This window comes from Gossypium hirsutum, chromosome D11 (genome assembly GCF_007990345.1).
Source record: "Gossypium hirsutum isolate 1008001.06 chromosome D11, Gossypium_hirsutum_v2.1, whole genome shotgun sequence".
Taxonomy (NCBI): domain Eukaryota; kingdom Viridiplantae; phylum Streptophyta; class Magnoliopsida; order Malvales; family Malvaceae; genus Gossypium; species Gossypium hirsutum.
Genome location: NC_053447.1, coordinates 68,208,707 through 68,230,686, shown reverse-complemented (window position 1 = coordinate 68,230,686; position 21,980 = coordinate 68,208,707). Strand labels below are relative to the sequence as shown.

Sequence of the window (21,980 nt, the reverse complement as noted above, 5' to 3'; positions counted from 1 at the left end):
AATGATATTTATACTATTATTTAAACTTTTGATAACGTTGGTGTCACCCTTAATCAAGGGCGGATCTAGGGGGAGCTGGAAGGGCTCCCAACTCCTCCTAAAATGAAAAAAAATTTCTTTTAAGCCCTTTATAATTTATAAAATTTGAAATTAGTACTGATAAAATTGCACTTTGTCCCCCTAAAATGATAAAAAATTAATTCAATCCTCTAAAAATTATAAAGATAAAAATGATGAATTTTCATTTTTACTATAATAAAAAAATATAATTTAATTCCGCCCCCCAAAAATTTTTTTGACTTTGCCCCTGCCTCCCCTAAATCGTATTTCTAGACCTGTCTCTGCCCTCAATCGAGTCACTGACTTGGTTAAAAAATTATGGGAATGCCCTTTCGTAATTAAAATAAATAATACTATTTGAGGGTATTTTAGTTTTTTTCATTTTAAAACAAACCAATAAAAATATACATATGGTATAAGATTCACACCCACATCAATTGTATTAATAAAACCTTTAATTTACCATTCTACTAAAGTTTTACTTTGTTATTTTTATACATTTTAATTTTAATATGCACACTTTATTATCTGCATCAGTTGTGTATCTATACTTACTATTATTTAAACTCTTAATTGAGTTGGTGTCACCCTCAACTAGGTCACCACTCGATTAAAAAATTACAATAATACCCTTCCGTAATTAAAATAAGTAATAGTATTTAATAGTATTTTAGTCTTTTCACTTTAAAACAAACTTAACCAATAAAAATATACATATAGTGGGATTCAAACGGACTCCAATTGCATTAATAAACCCTTTAATTCACCACTCTACTAAAACTTTATTTTGATATTCTTATACTTTTTAATTTTATTATGCACACTTTTTTACCTCCATCAATTGTATATATTAATAATATATTTGACTGAGTTGGTGCAATAAATTAACTCGACACCGACTCAAGATTGATAAAAATACCATGATAAACAATTCAATTTAATTTTTTCATTTTAATAACTTACATATTTCATGTGTTATTATAAATTAATTTCAAATCATATATTTCATTATTTATTGTATGTTATTTTTAAACACATATTTATGTTTTAAATTTTTGGTTTCCACACATATGCATGTAATAAAACTTCTAATTAATCGTAAATTTTAAAAAAAATCAAATTGAACTGAACTGAACCGTCTATAGCTCCACCTAGTTGGGCTTAGATTGAAATTTTAAATTCCGAAAGCCCAATTAAAACCCAACTTTAACACCCGGTCCAATCCATTTTCATTAAAACTCCACCTCTATCCATAACCCGAATACTTTTATCCTCAAATCCAAACAATCCCATCTTCGATCACTTTGAAAACTCGTAGGGTTTTAGTTCTCTCATAGACAAACTAAAATTGCAAAGAAACAGAAGGCGAACAGAGAAAAAGAAAAGAAGGATTAAAAAAAAAAATCAATGGAATCGAAGAAACTAACGGCGGAATCAGCCCCGGTATTCCAGGAAGGAATAAGCTTAATCCTCACTCGGTGGTCGGCTCTCACCGCCGCCGTTGAAAACGAGTGGGGCGGCCGTGATTCTCTCGGCAAAGCCAACGCCATCTGCACCGACGTCTTCTCATTCTTCACTGAAGCCAGAGGTAACTTTTATGTATATTATAATCAGTTATTTTCTTTTTTTATTTTCCAAATTCAGTAATTAAATTTGATTTTTTTTACTATCTCAGCGGAGCCGCTTTATATAGATGATTTGGAAAATCTTTTAGAGGAAGGTTTGCTTAGTCTTAATACGTTGGTTGAAGATGGCAGCATTGAGGAGGTATATTCAATCTTAATCTTGGCTTGGCTTCAATTCAGGATACCATAGTCATTTCAATCTCTTATTTATGATGTTCGATGCTATAAATCTGGTACAACTGATACAAAAATTGCCTTAATTTAATCAAATCGAATCTATGTTGCTGACACTTAAAGAACATTGTGATATATTAGTTTATGAATGTGTACAGTATGGATGCTCCTTTGGTTTTTTAGTGTATTTTACAGAGTGAACTATAACAAGGGGTATTTTTTTTTTTTTAATTTGATTTTTTAAAAACCAACGGTTTAGGTTCAAATTCTTTGATCAAATTAAGTTTAACAACTTGTTGAATTGTTCTTTCGGGGTGTTTTTCGGAATATATACTTTCCTTTGATGATTGATTTAATCGGGTTGGTTCCTCCTAATTTTGTTATTCGATGTTGTTGCCACCTTAACTCATTGTGACATACTAGTCTCTGAATGTTTTTTTACAGAGTAAGCTATACCAAGGGGCAGTTTTTAACATTTAAAAAGCCAACATTTTAGGTCAAATTCTTTGTTCAAGCTAAGTTTAAGACATTTTGAGTTGTTCTTTGTGGTGTTTTGTCGGAATATATATTTTCATTTATTCAATATGCAACTTTTAATTGTTATTTACCTAGCATGTCTATGTTCGGCTCACCTTGGACACTTCACATTGATATAGGAGATTGCCAAAAAAATGGCTTATCAAGTTCCTATAATGATTATGCATTAGAGATAATTCAATTCCTTCGACTTGTTACAGGTGGCTGAGAAATTAATGATTATGCATGAAGAGTGTTTGGAAGGTAACTATCAATCTGTTGAAAAACTGAGGACAACGAATCCTCCTCCAGTCGCTCATGTCCGACCGGTATTTTCTTGTTTAAACCCTTTAATGCCTATTAATATGTTTCGTTTTAAAGATAATATACTACATACTATCTCTGTTGAATTTTGCTTCTGTTTATCTTTGCTTTCTTTAGATTTTGTTTTGTTTTTGTTTCCAATGCTTAGCAGCTACATTGACATGTTAGGAAAGTCGCATTGTTCATATGAAAAAGATTTCTTCAGTGGTCTTAGAGGGTGCAAGATACCAATTACTATGTGATTTTCAAGGAGATCAGAGTCTCACCATCAATTTGATTTGTGAAGTCTGATTATTTTATTGCTTTTCCGAGTTTAGTTCTGTTTCTTAATATTAAAAACTTGACATAAAATTAATAGATGAAAAAGGAAAAGAAAAAGTGTTGGTTCATACTTGCTACTTCTGGGGTTACCTTCAACTCCGCATCTTCCAATCCCCTTCTCGATGTGGAAAGGTTTATACTATTAAAACCTTAGATCTCTTATGATGGATGGTATATTCTGAAATGGAATGGTTTATTCTGCTTGTCCCCCCATTTTAACGGCATGGCATGGCCTCTCATAAAATAACAACTGCATTTGGATGATGGAACTATTAAAAAGGTTTCACCTACAGTTCTCTCTCTCAAATATTCTTCCCATGATCGGTTCTTACATGATGGATTCTTTGCTTACCAACAAAAGATTACCGAGTCATCGTATAAGATGTAGATTTATGGGTTGAAATTGTTTATTCTTCTTCTCATGGATTCATATTATTTTTATCCTAGAGTAACGACGAAGATGAGGATGAGGATGATGATGAAGATGATAGCATGAGTGCAGACATCGCGGCAAACATGATGGTGGATGTACCAAACTCTCAGTCAAGTTTGAATCCAGTCAGTATGCTGACAGATGAGCCAAAGCAAAACCAGTCAGCTGAAGCTGAAGACGGTTGGGTTGTAGTCTCATCCCGGAAAAACAAAGGTAGAAGGAATTAAGTCGTAATTTTTGTTACCCCTGTTCCCTATTCCTGGTATATACATCTTTTCTCAAGACATTTTTGGTGCTCTAATTATTTCTGTTTGTAACTTTTTTTTAAAATCTTATATCGAAAGAAGGATACTGTACTGGAATGTTACTGGATTGAAATAGATATGATTTTCCTTGGATTTTGTTTTCACCCTAATTTTAGAATCCGGTTTTTTTTAACAATAATCTCATTATAGATTTTTATCATATTTGCTATTTTTAATACAATGTCTAGAGTTACTCATAGCCCATTCTCAACCCTTAAATAGGAGGATAATGCGCTTCAGTGCACTTGAATTCACGTTTTGCACTGACAACAATGTCGATAACAATTGAGCTAAGATTCAATCGGTTTACAACCCGGAATTTAAATCACAGTTGAAATGTGATTTTAGGTCTTTTCGTGGTTTCGACGCTCTCTTTGTTATCGATATACCATCAATATTAATCGTAATTGACCATTGTAGCATTCTTTATTTCTTCAATATTGATAAAATTGAAGCAACCGTAAATGTATTCGTGTCCGCGAAAATAATACGAACATGAAATTAATACAGAAAATACTAAATTCCCCACTCTCCTATGGTTCCTGACCAAAGAAGGCAATCCATTTTGAAAATAAAAGTTCAACCCTATATTTGAAAGTAAAATAAAAAGTAGGGTAAATTACTCAAAGGTGGCTAAACTATTAATAAATATACTTAATTTTAAAAAGTTATAAAATAATCATTGAACTATTTAAATGTGTCCATTTAAGTTATTGGATTGTTAAGCTTATTTTTTAAAAGTCCGATCAGTAAGTTTTGAGTGACTATTCGACAATCGATATAGTGAAATAATATCCATCAATGAGTAGAAAAATATATCTCAAATTTAAGCTGATTTGATGGTCGGTATCGAAGATTGGAGAAGAAAATCATTTAGATTTTAGTTTGTAAATTTGTAACTTTTAAAACTATTTTATAAAAAGAAAAAACTAAAGCATAAAAGAGGAGGGGAAATCTGCACTTTTAATTAGTGTTGGAGGTGAGAATAGAGAAGATCATACAATAACAATTCGAACAACTGGATGATTTAAACGAAAATTTTTGAACGGTTTAGTGATAATTTTATAACTTTTTGAAATTGAGTAACCAAAACGTTAACTTACTAGTAATTCGGTGACTTTAAATATAGTTTACTCTAAAAACTATGATATAACTACGATGCTTCAATTCTTATATAAGTAAATAAACTATCAATTTTGTTTTATTTTACTCAAAAGGTGCATATTTTACTTGAAAAGTACGCATTTTATTCGAAAAAAAAGTATGGTGTCTAATAAGAACTACCATATCTCATTTGATATTGTTTTTTATTATTATTAAATTAAGACAAAATTGGTCATGTAAGTATTATTTTCGGTTAAATAAAAAATTAAGTTAAAATTATATTAAAGACTCTAATCAAAATTAATAAGTACAACTAACCCTGATTAGCTAATCATAATAAATTTAAGAGAGTACTAAAGACGATATATTTGACCAACACAACCAACTTAAAACTCATTAAAAAACACAAGTAGGCCATGGTATTAGTTTTCTTTTGCTTAAAATCTCAGTATTTGGTGACCATATTGAGTTTCAACTGCATTAAAATAATTCAAATAAGAATTTTAATGAAAAAAAAGAAGCTTATATACACTTATTTTCTTCGGCACCATTAATAAGAGTAATTCATTGTTAATTCATCCACTAAATTCAGTTGTTGGATGAATCCTAGGTTGCTATGAAACTATTAGGCCTTAGAACTTTAAGAAATTCAATGGCTTTAGTTAAAAAGAAAGCACTTTAACTCAAATTCCACTCTCTTATGATCTCCATTATGCCTTCCCCCAATCTTAATACTCATAATTTTCTTCACAAAGTACCCTTCAAGTTTCTCTCTTTGCACTCTTTTTCAAGTATAAAAAATGCCAACTTTAATCATCTCCCTCTCGATATTCAGAGATTCTTGTCACTTTTACATGAATTCTCAAATACCCTTTTGTCTGTTAAATCTATCCATGCCCAGATTATCACGAATTCTGTATCTAAACACCAGTTTTTGTCATCCAATTTGGTTAGAAGTTATAGCGAACTGGGTTGTTTGGGGCTTGCCAGGAAAGTGTTCGATAAAATTCCTCAACCAAAACCCATTCTTTGTAATTCAATGCTTAATGGGTATTTGAGAAATCAGTGTTATAAGGAAACTATTGAGTTGTTTGAATTAATGGGGGCTTCGGATTGGGGATTCGATAGTTATTCGTGTAATTTTGTGTTGAAGGCTTGCATGGAACTAGAAGATTATGAGAGGGGAACGGAAATAATCAAGAGAGCTGTGGATCATAGAGTGGATGGTGATAAGTTTTTGGGAAGTTCAATGATTAATTTCTTTATGAAATTCGGTGATTTCAATAGTGCGAGACGGGTTTTTAATCAGATGATCGGCAGAGATGTTGTTTGTTGGAATTCAATGATTGGTGGTTATGTAAAGGGATGTTACTATGTTGCAGCTTTTGATTTGTTTCTTGAGATGATTCTTTGTGGTGTTAGGCCAAGTGCTATAACTATGGTCAGTTTGGTTCAAGCTTGTGGAGGAATGAGGGATTTAGAACTAGGGAAACGTGTTCATGGATTGGTTCTCGTATTCGGATTGGGAACTGATGTTTTGGTGCATACTGCATTGATTGATATGTATAGTAAGTTGGGTGAACATGAAAGAGCTCGATCGGTTTTCGATATCATGCCTGCAAAAACTCTGGTTTCATGGAATGTTATCATCTCAGGGTATGTTCAGAATTGTTTGGTATATGAAGCTTTCGATCTGTTTCAGAAATTAGTATTAACTGGTGGTGGTTTCGATTCAGGAACCATAATTAGCCTCCTCCAATCTTGTGCTCAAGTAGCAGATTTGGAAAGTGGGAAGGTTCTCCATGGTTATATTTTCCGGAAAGGCCTCGACATAAACGTTATTTTGTGTACAGCATTGGTAGATTTGTATTCCAAGTGTGGTGCCTTAAAGGAGGCAACTTTTATGTTTGATAGGATGAAGAATCGAAATGTGATTACATGGACTGCTATGCTTGTCGGATTAGCACAAAATGGCCATGCCGAAGATGCCATAAGATTATTTGGTAAGATGCAAGAAGAGGGAGTCACTGCAAATTCTACAACTCTGGTTAGTTTAGTCCACTGTTGTGCACACTTGGGTTTGTTGAAGAAAGGAAGGAGTGTCCATGCTCGACTGTTACGGTATGGTTATGCTTTCGATGTAGTTAACAGGACAGCCTTGATCGATATGTATGCTAAGTGTGGAAACATTAACTATGCTGAGAGGGTGTTCGAAGATGTGTCCTTTTTTAAAGATGTTATATCATGGAATTCTATGATCACAGGCTATGGCATGCATGGTCAAGGACACAAAGCTCTTGATCTTTATCGCCGAATGTTAGAGGAGGGACTCAAGCCGAATAAAACTACATTTGTCTCTCTTCTATCTGCTTGTAGTCACTCGGGGCTTGTGGACCAAGGAAGAAGTTTGTTTCTGAGCATGGAAAGCGACCATAACATCAGGGCTAATGAGAAGCACTATGCTTGCTATGTCGATCTTCTTAGCAGAGCAGGACATATCAAAGAAGCGGAGGTATTGATCAAACAGATGCCCTTTCAATCAAGCCGTGAAGTTTTCGAAGCATTGCTAAATGGATGTAGAATGCACAAGAACATTGATATCGGCATAAAAGCTGCAGACTATTTATTAAGTTTGGACGCAACAAACCCGGGTATTTACATCATGTTATCAAACATATATGCTGAAGCAAGGAGATGGGATGCAGTAGATCATATTCGAGGTCTCATGAGGGGACGCGGACTGAAAAAAACACCAGGATACAGCCTGATTGAAGTTGGAAAACAGCTCCATGCATTTTTTGCTGGTGAAGATTCACATCCGAACTCAGTTGAAATCGATCGGATTCTTGAGAACTTGAAATCAGAACTTGAAGCTTTAGGTTATGTACCGGATACAAGTTGTGTTCTTCGTGACGTAGATGAGGCGATGAAGATCAAATCACTGTGGAGGCATAGTGAGAGGTTAGCTATCGCTTTCGGACTTTTACATACACCGGCAGGAAGCTTGATAAGGATCAGTAAGAACCTCCGTGTATGTGGTGATTGCCATACAGTGACTAAATATATATCAAAGGTGGTAAAGAGGGAGATTATCGTAAGAGATGCTAACCGTTTCCATCACTTTGTTGATGGAAAATGTTCATGCAATGATTATTGGTGAAAATGATTTGATTGCGATGTTAAAATAATTAATCCTCTCACGCCTGCATTGAAACTGTGATACTATCTGCTTTTCACTTTGGTCTCTACAGAAACCTGCAAAAGGAAAGATTTTCTGAATTAGTCTGTTGGTTGAATTGATTAGACCAACAATTTTCGTTCCATGGTTTAATTAAATAAATTATTAAAATTGAAAAAATTGGTTCAATTAGTCATTCAATCTGTTTTTTTGGACTAGTTTTTTTAGCATCAGTTTTGAATCATTGGACGGTTTGGGTTTTGTCATCCTTAAAATATTTGAAATTATTTTATGAACCCTTCTCATCATATCATTCATGGTCTCTTCCTAATTATATAATGATACTTTAGTAATTTTTTTAATGTTATTGATGCATAATTTTGATAATTTTTTTTACCTTGAACTCTAAACTTAAAACACTGAATCTTGAACTAAGAACTTACAACATTGACCTTGAATTTTAAATCTTAAACTCTAAATAATAAATTTAAATATTGAATCCCGAACCCATACTCGAATCATAAACTCTAAACCTCAAATTTAAAATCTTGAACTTTAGACAAGTTTACAATTTGAGATTCAGAGTTCATGTTCATATTTGAGGCTCAAGGTTCTAAGTCTAAGTTTAAGGGTCAAGGTTTAAATTCGAAATTTAACTTAAAAAATTATTAAAATTATATGTCAATAATAAAAAATTAAACAATTAAAAAATGACCATAAAATAATTTCTATAAAAGATATTTAATTTTTTATTGTTTTTTAATACGGAAGAATATTATATCTTCACTTATTATTGTTTGTAATAAAAAACAACAGAAACCGTCAAACACTTTAATTAAAGTAGGTTCCACTTTGTCAACTCTCACCTTCTGAGTTTCTTCGCGGAAAATATTTCGTCTATGACCCCACTTTCCACTGCTACGCGTTTTTACTTGGAAGGAGGGAAGGTGAGAAATGTATTGAGAACTTTTGCTTACAAAACTGTTGCTTATAAATACTAATTGTTGCTGGTTCCTTTCTGGGTATTGGGCGTTTTGTTCTCTGATTTTAAACGGCAAATTTCTTCTCATACATTGTCATGATGTCGTTAGCTTCAATTCACTCATCCATTTCTAGGAAGCAATATGATGTTTTCTTGAGTTTTAGAGGTGAAGATACCCGCTGGAACTTCACGGATCATCTCTATCATGCTCTAAGGAGAAGTGGGATTGTCACTTTCAAAGATGATCTAAAGCTGGAGGCGGGTGAAGAGATCAGACCAGGAATTCTCAAAGCAGTTCAGCAATCATGGTGCTCGGTAATCGTTTTCTCGGAAACTTATGCCTTTTCAGGTTATTGCTTGGAGGAGCTTGCTGAGATTGTTAAACAAAGAAAAAATGGTCATAAAGTGTTTCCAATTTTTTACAATGTTGATCCATCCGATTTTAAAAATCAGAAAGGTAAAGTTGATGAAGCCTTTGCCAACCACGAAGAGAGATGCAAGGAAGATAAAGACAAGATCCAAAGGTGGCGAAAGGCTTTGACTGAAGTGGCTAGCATCAGGGGATGGCATTTAAATAACAGGTATTCTTTCTTTTATAGTTTTAATGACTACAAAATTGTTATTCTTTGGATTACATGTGTTTAATTGTAAAGTTTAATTTTTCTACTGAAGAACAAGTTGTGTTATCTTGCTTTTTGTTTGCTTCTAAACTATATTGTTCATTGAAATAGAAAAAAAAGAGCCTTTGAAAGATATCAACAAAATATTATTTGAAAGAATTAAATTTTATTTCTTTGTAGACATGAAATGGAATTTATTGGAGACATTGTTAAGAAGATATCAGCCAGATTACGTGAGACATATCCAATTGTTCATGATGAATTGGTTGGAATTAGCTTACCTTTGAAGGAGTTGTATTCGAAAATAAACATTGGGGAAGATGATGTCCGCATTATAGGAATTTGCGGAATGGGTGGCATCGGTAAAACAACTCTTGCGAGGGTTGTTTACACCCAAATGTCACCTCATTTTGAAGGTAAAAGCTTTCTTGCTGATATTCGAGAAGTTTCAAACAAATGTGGACTTGTTTCTTTACAAAAACAACTTCTTTCTCAAATCTTGCCAGATGAATGCTTTAGTTTTTTCAATGTCCATGAAGGGAATGCCGTAATTAGCCACAATTTGTCTCGTAAAAAAGTTCTTATTGTTCTTGATGACGTTGATAATGTACAACACTTGAAATGCTTGGTTGGAGGGCGTAATTGGTTCGGTTTAGGGAGTCGAATCGTTGTAACAACAAGAGATGAACATTTACTCCGATCTTATGGAGTCGATGGTGTGTATAAACCTACAACATTGAATCCTGACGATGCACTTAGACTTTTCAATTTGAAAGCTTTTCATAGTGATACAGTGCCAAAAGATGATTTCATTGAGCTTTCTGAACATGTTGTACGTTATGCTGATGGTCTCCCTTTAGCTCTCGAAGTTTTGGGTTCTTTTTTGTGCAGTAGAGATGTAGCTCAATGGAGAAGTGCAGTCGAAAGGCTTAAAAGAGATTCTAACAAAGAAATTCTCGATGGACTTCGAATCAGCTTTGATGGATTGGAAGAAAGGGAGAAGAATATATTTCTAGACATAGCATGCTTCTTCAACGGGGAGGAGAAAGACTTTGTATCGAAAGTATTGGATGGTTGTGAGTTTTTCTCAGATATTGGAATAGATATTCTCATTAAGAAATCTCTCATAAAGGTTCATGAAGGCAAGTATTTGTGGATGCATAACTTGATACAAGAAATGGGAAAAAGAATTGTTAGGGAAAAATCTATCGATGAGCCTGGAAAACGTTGCAGGTTGTGGGAGGAAAGAGATGTTTATCATGTGCTAACAAGAAACAGTGTAAGTCATTACATTGAAATTGCATTATATATATTCCGGGTTGAATTCAATTGGTTAAGATTAAGTTTTAAGAGGTGACATTCAGTAGATTTTATGTTCAATTTGAATCTTGCAGTCATTCCATTTATCCCAAACTATTATGTTTTTGGGTACAAAACACGTGGACCTTACAGGACAGTTTGGGAGTTTCATTAGGCATAACATACATTATTATAACCACTTCTTTGTATATATTTATTGATTTAAATAAATTATCTATTTACATTGTCAAGAATAACTGGTGAAAAAATGTCTATAACTCATTTTTACAACTTCATATTTATGAAGTTATGTTTTAAATGCTTGATTGAGTAAAACGAATAGACCAGTTCTTTATCTTTCTAAATATATGTCCTTTTAAATCTTTTTGTTGATTATAAGTATTAATAAGACTTATGCAATATGTATAATCAAGAATACATCTATTTATTATATTCCTAAATATATGTATAATTTTGAACACGCTACGATAAATATAAATGTAAGTTTTCACAAATTTGATTATATGGTTTAAAACCATTATTTTTCTGTCTTTTTATGTTTTACTCTTGATGTTTAGGCTACAGAAGTGATTGAAGGTGTGATCATTGATATTAAGAGGTAGGAAAACATATATAAACAGGTATCTATACATATTATTAGTATTGTTGTTATTTTTATTTTTGTAAAAAGTAAGAAATTAAAAAGCATTGGCAAAATTTTCAATGCTTAAATCTTTTTAAAAAAGAAAAAGAGTTAGTGATATGTTGGTGAATATTAGTTCCAATTCTTTCAAGCTATGTTATTTGGACTCAGATGTAGGTGTTAAGAATGAGTTTGTGTTTAACTTAAGTATGTTCGTTTTTATTTTTAAGTGTTTTATATATTTGAAGAGTCTTTGAAATATCATATTTTTATACCTATGTTATAATATGAGTCAGACATAAGTGTTGGACATGTCTATTTCAAGAAAAAAAGGTTGCTGAAGCAACATAATTGTAGAGAATTTGTTTTCTATATCTTGAATCTCCTCTTTGTTCTGCCCATGCTTATCAGGGAGTCGAACAAGATGCTCAATTTGAATGTCGATGCCTTCTTAAAGATGAAAAAGTTGAGATTACTCAAAGTCCTTTGCCTCTCGAATTGTTATGATCTCAAATATATTTCTAATGAGTTACGACTTTTAGATTGGAAAGGATGTCCTTTAAGATCATTACCTTCAAGCTTCAAACCGGATAACCTTGTTGCACTTATCTTGCCATACAGTTGCATTGAACAACTATGGAAGGGAAATAGAGTAAGAATTAATTCATCCCATCCTTGTGTTTTAGTTTATTTTAAGTTGAATGATTAAAATTTTATTATGATAGAAAAATAACAACAAAAAATTAGCCTTTTATCTTTCTTTCTAATTTATTATTGTTTTCAACAGCCCTTGTATAAATTGAAAATGGTCAATCTTGAAGGGTCCCAAAACCTGATCAAGACACCGGACTTCACAACAGCTACATATCTCGAAGTTTTGATTTTGGAAGGTTGTACCAGATTAGCACATGTTCATCCATCAATCGGAGTTCTTAAGAGCCTTAAACTTTTGAATTTAAGAGGTTGTAGAAGTCTTAGGAGTCTTCCAACCAAAATTGGAATGGAATCTCTTGAAACATTAATTCTTTCAGGTTGTTCAAATCTGGTAAGGTTTCCAGAGATTGATGGGAAAATGGAATGTCTAAAAAGTCTTGATCTTTCTGGCTGTTATAAAGTTGAAAATTTGCCAGAGAGTTTACAGCAATTAGAATTTTTGGAAGAGCTTGACTTAAGTGAAACAGCTATAGCAAAACTACCACCCTTCATTTTTCAATTGAAAAATCTTAAAGTTTTATCTTTCAATGGATGCAAGGGACCATCTAAGTTACAAAGAAATCTTTCTTCTCTTTTCAAGGTAATCCATAGAGGAAGGATTAATTTCATGGCGCCGATGTTGCCTTCCTTGTCCAGTTTAAGAGAGTTGAATCTAAGGGATAGGAATCTTCGGGAAGGAGACATTCCTAATGATATTTCTTGTTTATCCTCTTTGAAAAAACTTGATCTTAGTGGTAACAGTTTCAGCAACATACCCGTGTCTCTTATGCGACTCTCCAAGCTTCAATATCTCGGATTGTCAAATTGCAATGTTCGCAATCTTTGTGAAGCAGATATTCCAAGTGATATTTATGGTCTATCCTCTTTGATATTACTTGATCTTAGTGGTAACAATTTCATTGGCATTCCTTCAGCTCTTACTACACTTTCCAAGCTTAAAACCCTTCGATTGTCAAATTGCAAGGAGCTTAAATCGGTGCCTGAGCTTCTAACAAGTATTGAAGATGTGCGGTTAGATGGTTGTTCTTCGCTTGAAGTAGTTGAACTTGCAAATCCGTTGGATGTAACCAATTTAGTGGGTTCGACTTTCATGAAAGCGGTTAACTGCTATAGATTGGCAGAGAACATCAATGCATTAACATTGCTGAAAAAACATCTCAAGGTGAATTGATCTCTCTTATTTTTCGCTTATAGAATCTCATACTTGATAATTTTTGGTTCCAGTTGCCAAACGACTGGTGTTTTATTTTGCAGCCATTTGCGAATTCAAAAAAAATATTTGATGTTATTATGCCTGGAAGTGAAATCCCAGAATGGTTTAGCCGGCAGACAGGTGGCTCTTCAATTAAGATACCTCTACCTCTCAATAATAAAAATGATAGTCAATGGATTGGAGTTGCTGGGTGTTGCATTTTTGTCAATGATGATGCTTCTAGGGATGAGGAGGTTATCATCTGTAGAGCGGTTATCCATTGTAGAAAATCTGGACAAGTTGATGAGAGTGACTGGCTGGGCTGGTTGTTAGGTAAACAAAATAACCAGCCTATAACGAAGGATCACCTTTTTCTTCGTTATTGGTCGCGTGACAAATTATATCAGTCTTCCTTGGAAGATGAAAATGAAACCAAGAATTTATCAACAATAGGTTGCTCAGATCAGGAATGCAATGTGCTTGAGCTGTCTTTCACAAACCCAATTGGTCCCGGTGTTAAGGTGAAGAAGTGTGGTGTTAGAATAGTGTATGAGAAAGATTTGGAAGAGATAGATCAATTAAAAGAGCAGCATAGCCATAGGAGTCAATGTTCTGCAAATTTTGAAGATATTCATCAACACTCTGCTGATAATGATGGATCAATAGGTAGCACTTCCCTTGTAAAATGAAAGCGTAATATCTACGAAGGGATGAAGGAAGAAGGGCTGCAACCAAAACGGATAAAAGAAATTTTCAATTTTCTAATGGGCCAATCTTGCAAGAGACATTAATTGTGGTAAACTACTTTACTAGCCTTATCCTTTTAAATCTTTTTCTAGACATTTTTTAAAGATGTGTATTCGAGGATCGAAGATGTGTCCCTTTCTAAAGATGTTATATCATGGAATTTTATGATCACAGGCTATGGCATGCATGGTCAAGGACACAAAGCTCTTGTAACGACTCAAAATCCGTGGGCACCGGAAAAGTGTGTGTATTATCGGGCCTCCGTCTTAGTAAATTGAGTTCGAAAATAATTATTAGAAATATTTACGAGACTAGTTGTGTGTTTAATTAGGTTTTAGATAAGTGAATTTAGCTTAATTAGGAGTAATTAGCGAAAAGGATTAAATTGAATAAAGAGTGAAAGTTTAATTATAGATTAAAAGAAAGTAAAAAGGGCTAAAATAGCAATTAAGCCATTTATATAAAATGAGGCGGCTTATATGTAGAGGTGCTCATGGGCCGGGCGGCCCGGCCCGGCCCAATGGCCCGCCCGAAATATGGGAATGTTCGGGTAAAAATATAGGTTTGGGAAAAAATGAGGTCCGTTTTAAAAATGGGCCGGGCTTTTGGTAAACTTTTTTTGGCCCGGGCCCGGGCCCGGCCCGAATTTAATTAATATATATTTTTATTTTTAAAATTTATTATATGTCAACTGTCATTAATACATTTCCCATTTCCCTTCCCTTCCCTTCCCCATTTCCCCGACCCCAGATAAATCCCTAACCCTTTCTCTCCCTTTTTTTCCCCCAAATCGGAAATCCACCTCCACCTCCACGACTCCACGCCACGGTGCTTCTAGCCTTCTTCGTCTTCTCAAAGGTGAGTTTGCTGTTAACCTTTGAATTAGTTTTTTGCTTTGTGCTTTTTGATTTTTATTTTTATTCGAATCAGTTCCCTCACTCTCTTTCAATGGCATCTGCTAAAATCAGTCATTTGTGATGAACTTCTTAGGCTCACTGTCTTATATGCTTATTCTTGTATCTAAGTTCGTTTGTTTGCAGTCCAAATCAGGGATTCAAAGCCAGTAAATCCTTGTAGGCTTGTCCTTCCTCGTATCTTGTAATATGATGAACATAAAAAAGAGGGGACTCCCCTCTTGACTTTTGAGTTAAAAGAAGAAAATGACTGATTTTAGCCAGTAACTCCTCGTATTTTGTCCTTCCTCGTTTTCTAACAAGATGATTTCAGTGCATTTTGTTTGGGACATGTTGCACAGTATGAATTACTTGTTTATTTTGAAATGGTTATCGACTTTAAAACAGAGATTTTCTTATTTTGAAAAATGTCATCGGTAGTAAGTGAAATATGTTCCAATTGAGGGATTATCTGAGAAGTCAACACCCAAAAATGATGATATATTAGACTGGTTTTTGAATTACAGAGGAATAGGAAGGTCTAACACAAACTGTAGCACCGCATCTTATCAGAAAACTACAAAAATCTAAAATTTAAGGACTAGTTCTTACACTATATTTTACTTTCAGGCAGTATATACTTGTATATCTTCAACGAGCACTAGGCAGAAACTGGTGCTTTTCAATTAGTGAATTAACCATCTATTAAAGAAAGAAATTGTAGATACTGTTCCTTTTGCCATGCTTTTATTAGTACAGAGCTTTTATTAGTACAGACCTTAAAAACTTTCTTCTTTTTTTTCTTTCATCACACTTAGCTCAGCATGTTTGTCATTAGAATTTGGTATAAGATTTATTTACCTTTCTAACTTTACAAAAAAAAAATTATTGGATGAGAATGATTGTTATTGATTGTTTGGCTGTAGTTACAAAAAATTATTATTGGATGAGAATGCATACTGCCACGGGTTCTGTATTTGCATAGTAATCCATCGATTAGAATTAGAATTGTATTTCTTCTTCTCTTTTTTATCTTTACATAGCAATCCATCGATTAGAATTAGAATTGCTTTTTACATATTGAGAAATGGTGAGTGAAGTATGGATGAAGGATTATTGAAACATATGATTGACAGTAACTTTGCTAGGAATTGGGCTTACATTATTATTGATATTGTTTGAATTATTAAATTAAGGAGTAATGATATAAAGTTTAAGTGACTAAAGTGTTCGTTGCCAGAACATATATTCGAATACTCACAATTTAACTCAATTCTTATAAACAATTTTAGCTTCAAAATCAACATAAGAGTCATGAATTCTTGCTTTGTTTTCAGCAATTCGGAGAATCTTTTGCTTAAGATTTTCAGACAAATTGAGTAAATCTTGCATGGTTATCAACTTTGGTTATAATTCAACTTTGATGAATTATAATTTAAAGTATATTGGTTGAATAAATTTAAAGTATGAATGATTAATATACTGTTTTAATGTTCGAACATATAGGTATATACTTATATAGGCCTTTGCATTTAGTTAAAGTATGAATGGTATATAAGTATATACATAAATGTTATTGAATTTAGTTGAAGTATAAAGTTTATATATATATATACAAGGTTCGAATTCACACATGTATATACATGTATAAATTATTGGTTTAATCGAAGGTATGTATATATATGTGTACATAAGGTTCGAATAAATGCATAGGTATATACATGTATAAACCTTTGGATTGGATTTATAATATGTATATTATACTTGTTTAAGTAGTTTCGAATAAGCATGCAAATATATACATGTATATTCTTTTGTATCGAATTAAGATATGTCATTATATAAGTATATGAGGTTCGATTATATATATATATACATGTATAAGATCTAGTTTTGAAGTTTAGTATGAATTGATATATGTATATGTTAGTTTTGAATATGTATATATTTACATGTATAATTTCTTGTATTGAAATCAAGTATGAAATTATAATACAGTTTGATTTTGTCAAGTATGAGAAAAAACACCAGTCTCTCTTGACCTTGAGATCACAAGCTTGAAATGATTTTTTATTTTTATTCTCTTGATCTTTTCTATTTTTATTTTTAATTTAATAGTCTTATACAGAATTTTTTTATTCTTCTAGTTTCAAGATTGAAAAATGTTGCAATTGTTAAAAGATTTGATGGTCTCCTTTGGCTGTAAAAACACTTGCAGGTCTTCTCCGTTGTAAACTAGATGCTGATGAACGGTGTAAAATATTACATAACAATTTTTGGGACCTACCTGATGATACATGCAATATTGTTCCAGCATTCAAATTGAGTTATGATCATCTTTCATCCTATTTAAAGTGTTGCTTTGCTTATTGTTCATATTTTCCTAAACATTATGAATTTTAAATAGAAAAACTCATTCGTTTGTGGATGGCTACTTCAAAGATTTGAGATAGATGTCAGATTTTTAACATTCCAGATTTTAAAGCAAAATGGGCCGGGCTGGGCCTGGGCTTCATATTTTCTCCACGGGCCGGGCTTGGGCAAATTCTCAGGCTCATATTTCGGGCCGGGCCCGGATTTAGCAATCGGGCTAAAATTTTTTTCGGGCTCGGCCTGAACCCGGCCCGGCCCATGAGCACCTCTACATATATGCATTAAATTCAAGATTTTGTTTAAGTTATATATAAATATTATATGTATATAATTATTATAATTATTACAATTATTTATTCAAATGGTAATTTATATTAATTATATTATTTTATTATGGAATAAATTAAAATTAAGACAAATGTATGGTGAAAAGATGGTACAAGTGTAATAATAAATATTTATACACTTGTATTATAATTATTATTTACTTAAAATTTAAGTAAAAGATATTAATTAATTAAATAATTATATTATGTGATTTTTATTTGATAAACAAAATAAATAAAGACAAGTGTACGGTGATGATTTAATACAAGTGTATTAGTAAAATACATACATTTGTAATACTTATAATTAATTAACTAAACATAAAGTAAAATAAAACAAAGCAAAAGAAAAGAAAGAAACAGAATTGAAGGAGACGAAATAGAGAAGAAACAAGGGAGAAAGAAAGAAAGAAAAAGAGAAAGAAAGGAAAAATTAGGGTTTAAGGTTTTAAAGCTTTAAAGGTAAGTTTAATCAAGTCTTTTTCTTTTAATTTACATGTTTTAGAAGTTTTAAAACAAAGTTTTGTTGAAAATAAGTTGAGATTTTGAAAGTTTATAGGTTTTTAAGCATGGTTCATGTTGAATAAATTGTTAAATTAGGGATTTATTTGATAGAAATTTTGTTTGGAATTGAATAAAAGATTAAGTTGTAAACTAAACTATAAGTTTTGAATTTTAGGGATTAAATTGAAAATATGATAAAAATTAGATAGTTAAGTGTGAGTTTGGCAAGAAATTGAGTAGCAAAAATGTATGAATTGAGAAAGAAAAATATATAGGTTTAGTTAGGATTAAATTAGAATTAAAGTAAAAGTTAGATAAAAATTTCAGCAATTAAATTGTTTTGTCCTAAGGATTGTGAAATTATTTTAATTGTTCGTAGCTAATATCGAGCCTGAAGCATCGGGCCAAAAAGGAAAAGAAAAGATCGTCGAGGATTAAATTCGAAGAGAATTCTGGTTTGTATCACTATAATTCAAACTTTATTATTATTAAGTGTTTAATTTGCTAGTTATGTGTGGTAAGTATTTTAAGGTAAGTGTTTAATAAATGATAAATTTATAATGTGATATTGAAATTGAAACTGATACTGAACTGAATTATGAAATATTGTTTTGAGTACTGAGTGAATTGTGAAGATACCGAATATTGTTATATATAATGCATTGAATTGTGAAATTATTGAAGTAAAGAATTACTGTAATACTGTGAAACCGATTGAAATAATGAATTTATAATTGATACTGAGCTAAGATGGAAATTATACTGAAAAGTAAATTAAATACTCTATTAACTAGTCGGGAAAGTCGGATATAGTTGGCATGCCATAGGATATGAAAGAGTACAGGGTATTTGCCGGCTTACTGATCAGACGCTTATGTGCCGACTACTGTTACTGTTACCGATTCGGCACTTTGTGTGTCGAATACTGTTACCGTTACTGTTACAGATTCAGCACTTTGTGTGTTGAATACTGTTACTGTTACTGTTACTGCTACCATTATTGATTACTGTTTACTGGTGTGTTTGGTTGGAATCCGTGTATCCGCCGAGTCCGAGTCAAGTTAATAGGGATAAATGAAATAAATTTACTGATAAAACTAATCTCGAATGACATAGTATATGTGAAAAGTGAAATTTGAAATAAAGAAATAAGAATGATATTTATATATATAATAATTGATAATATAAAAAGATTGAATTGTTTATTAGTAGTGATAATTGTAATGAAAAGTATGTGTGTGATTTAATGTATTTAATTATAAATTGAATTATAGTGATACCACTGAGTATATGCATACTCAGCGTGCGGTTGTTTCCGTGCTCAGGTTGTAGAAGTCAAGTACTGAACCAGCATCCAAAGTTAGACTCGACTTCAGCATAATTTTGGTGAAGTACATTTTATTTTGGTAATGTGGCATGTAAATAGGATGAGTATAGAGGTTATTTTGTTTTAATATAAATGGTTAAAAATGTTAGTGTTATAAGTCTATGAATTATAATGAAAGAAGTTTATCTATTTTTATTTAATTAGCATATTGATAAATTTAAATTGGTATTATATTGATTGAGTTCGACTAGACTGTATTTAGAATAGAAAATGAGAATGTGAAATGAATTGGTTATATTTGGAAATGATGCGGTTATAATTGCAGGGGGTTTTACGTAAAAATAAGCAGAAATGCTGCCGAAATTTTGTCAAAAAAAAATTTAGAGTACTCGAACGAGTTTCATTTCCCTTTTAATTTATATTTAAAACTTCGAAAGTTTAATTACACAGACTTAGTTATGCAATTATATTTTGAATGTTATTTTATTATGAATTATCCGTAGATTGTTTGATAGGACTGGTAATGCCTCGTAACCCTGTTTCGGCGACGATTTGGGATTAGGGGGTGTTAGAATTGTTGATATCAGAGCTAACGTTTAGTCGATTCTCGGCCTAAATCGGGTTCAAAGTAGAGTCTAGATTACATGACACATTTAAGTCGAAACTGAGTCGGGTTTTTGGATGCTAATATATTTATTTGATTTTGTTTTATAGATAAAATGTCAGATGAAAGAATATATGATGATGAACAGGAAATGCATACTGGAAGTCGAGAAATTGAAGAAATTGAATCTGCTACACCTAGTGTGAATCCGTTAGATAATCAACCTCCTAATGTATAGGAAGAGAAAGAGATGATTCACAATTGTTAAGAACTATAGCTGATGCATTACAGCGTGTAGCGGGAACTGTACCTGTTACTACATCAGTACCAACTGTCAGACGGGCCCCGATTAAAGAGCTACGGAAATATAGTGCCACGGAGGTTTTGGGACTAAAAGGAATTGATCCGTCCGCTGCTGAAGATTGGATGCAGTCAACAAAAAGAGTTTTGCAACAATTCAATTGCACCCCCCGAGCCGAGAGAATCTGATATGTGCTGTATCACTGTTTTAAAGATGTATTAGTTTATATTTTTTATATTGGTCCAATATAATTTGTACATTTTTTTATGGTTTTATTTTATAATACATCTTTAAAATTCACTTATACATACTTTTATGCTTTAAAGATTTATACAATAATATTCTTATTCAATACTATTTTATATATATACACAATTTATATTAAACTATTTTTGTATATATATATATGTACATATAATATATTATTGATTTCATATTATTATATATCTTTTACCTATTTCTATAAATACATAATTTATTTTTGTACAAAAAATCCTATTTTTATTATATTTGGCATATTTCAACCTTTTACATATTATTATAAATATTATTATTTACATGAGGCTTTTCACTCCCTATGTATTACTTATTCTAAATTAATGTATGTAAATTATTTTATATATTTGAATCTTCTTCTTGTATAATAATTGTTTCAAAATTCATTTAAATACTGTTATTTTATGAAGTGTTTATTTTTAACTCTATTTTGAATCTATTTTAAACTCATATATATTGTTTATTTTAAAACTTTTGTACGTATAATTTACTGATTATGATTTCTCCTCTTGCTATTGAATTTTTTTAGTGTATCTTTTAAATTTGATTATTAATTCATTTAATTGTTGGATGTTGTTATCGGTATTTGCATAATGTATGATTGAGATTATTGTTGCTATGTTTGTTTGTATTTATCTATTGATTATTTGTGTTCATTAGTGTACATTTTGGCTTACGAATTATCATTCCGCGTTATACATTATCGTTCCATCGCATTTTATTCGTTTAAAAGGTTACGTTTGATATCACTTAAGTGTCGAAATCATTTTATTCAAAAGCTTTGAAGATAACGTAATACTCGGTATTTGGGATCTTCGAGGTGATTGGACCCTAACTTATTGGGTTCTAATTTTCCTCGTTGAATCTAAGTAATCGAGTTTTTTTTTAAAATTAAAACAAGTAAATAAAAAGCTCATTCCCGAGGATTCGATACGTTGCGCACTAACTCATTGGATACGGCATTTTATTTTCTCGAGATGAGGATTTTTTCTAAAAAATAATAAAGACAATATTCAATGTTTGGAATTTTGAGATATCGTGCCCTAACTTATTGGGCTTCGATTTTTCATCTGACTTAAACAATTGAATATCCTTTTTAAATTTCATTGCATGAGTTTTTCAAAAGACAAACTCATTTT

At 32.0% G+C, this 21,980-nt stretch overlaps 3 protein-coding genes and 1 long non-coding RNA gene across 5 annotated transcripts; all 4 read left to right on the top strand.

Annotated features, from left to right (window-relative positions):
• Nucleotides 1-1,321: 1,321 nt before the first annotated feature.
• Nucleotides 1,322-3,862, top strand: LOC107937892 (pre-rRNA-processing protein TSR2). Its single transcript, XM_016870883.2, has 4 exons — nucleotides 1,322-1,648; nucleotides 1,736-1,827; nucleotides 2,597-2,704; nucleotides 3,468-3,862. The coding sequence occupies exons 1-4, from the start codon at nucleotides 1,468-1,470 to the stop codon at nucleotides 3,678-3,680; spliced, it is 594 nt and encodes a 197-aa protein (XP_016726372.2). The 5' UTR covers nucleotides 1,322-1,467; the 3' UTR covers nucleotides 3,681-3,862.
• Nucleotides 3,863-5,551: 1,689 nt separating this feature from the next.
• Nucleotides 5,552-17,564, top strand: LOC107937887 (disease resistance protein RUN1). Of its 2 annotated transcripts, XM_041104985.1 has the most exons (9): nucleotides 5,552-9,603; nucleotides 9,823-10,921; nucleotides 11,520-11,560; nucleotides 11,996-12,236; nucleotides 12,372-13,460; nucleotides 13,553-14,286; nucleotides 14,412-14,480; nucleotides 14,988-15,095; nucleotides 17,349-17,564. In XM_041104985.1, exons 1-6 carry the CDS (start codon nucleotides 9,119-9,121, stop codon nucleotides 14,177-14,179), a joined length of 3,582 nt encoding a protein of 1,193 aa, XP_040960919.1. In that variant the 5' UTR covers nucleotides 5,552-9,118; the 3' UTR covers nucleotides 14,180-14,286; nucleotides 14,412-14,480; nucleotides 14,988-15,095; nucleotides 17,349-17,564. The 2 variants fall into 2 exon arrangements, with proteins under 2 accessions (XP_040960919.1, XP_016726367.2); XM_016870878.2 differs by having other exon boundaries at nucleotides 14,412-15,095.
• LOC107937867 (pentatricopeptide repeat-containing protein At3g12770) lies at nucleotides 5,563-8,050 on the top strand. The gene has a single exon (XM_016870860.2). The coding sequence runs from the start codon at nucleotides 5,563-5,565 to the stop codon at nucleotides 8,020-8,022; it is 2,460 nt and encodes an 819-aa protein (XP_016726349.2). The 3' UTR covers nucleotides 8,023-8,050.
• Nucleotides 17,565-18,748: 1,184 nt separating the features above from the next.
• On the top strand, nucleotides 18,749-20,892 carry LOC121223473 (uncharacterized). The gene is made up of 3 exons (XR_005920801.1): nucleotides 18,749-18,788; nucleotides 19,659-19,739; nucleotides 20,375-20,892. It is a non-coding gene; the product is annotated as an uncharacterized lncRNA (long non-coding RNA).
• Nucleotides 20,893-21,980: the final 1,088 nt, after the last annotated feature.

Bases quoted from the DNA above. Each gene is read 5' to 3' on its own strand.
- LOC107937892 (XM_016870883.2), top strand. From the start codon at position 1,468: ATGGAATCGAAGAAACTAACGGCGGAATCAGCCCCGGTATTCCAGGAA. The intron at 1,828-2,596 runs GTATATTCAATC...GACTTGTTACAG, and splicing joins AAGATGGCAGCATTGAGGAG to GTGGCTGAGAAATTAATGAT. The intron at 2,705-3,467 runs GTATTTTCTTGT...TTTTTATCCTAG, and splicing joins CAGTCGCTCATGTCCGACCG to AGTAACGACGAAGATGAGGA.
- LOC107937867 (XM_016870860.2), top strand. From the start codon at position 5,563: ATGATCTCCATTATGCCTTCCCCCAATCTTAATACTCATAATTTTCTT.
- LOC107937887 (XM_041104985.1), top strand. From the start codon at position 9,119: ATGATGTCGTTAGCTTCAATTCACTCATCCATTTCTAGGAAGCAATAT. The intron at 10,922-11,519 runs GTAAGTCATTAC...CTTGATGTTTAG, and splicing joins ATGTGCTAACAAGAAACAGT to GCTACAGAAGTGATTGAAGG. The intron at 11,561-11,995 runs GTAGGAAAACAT...CATGCTTATCAG, and splicing joins GTGATCATTGATATTAAGAG to GGAGTCGAACAAGATGCTCA.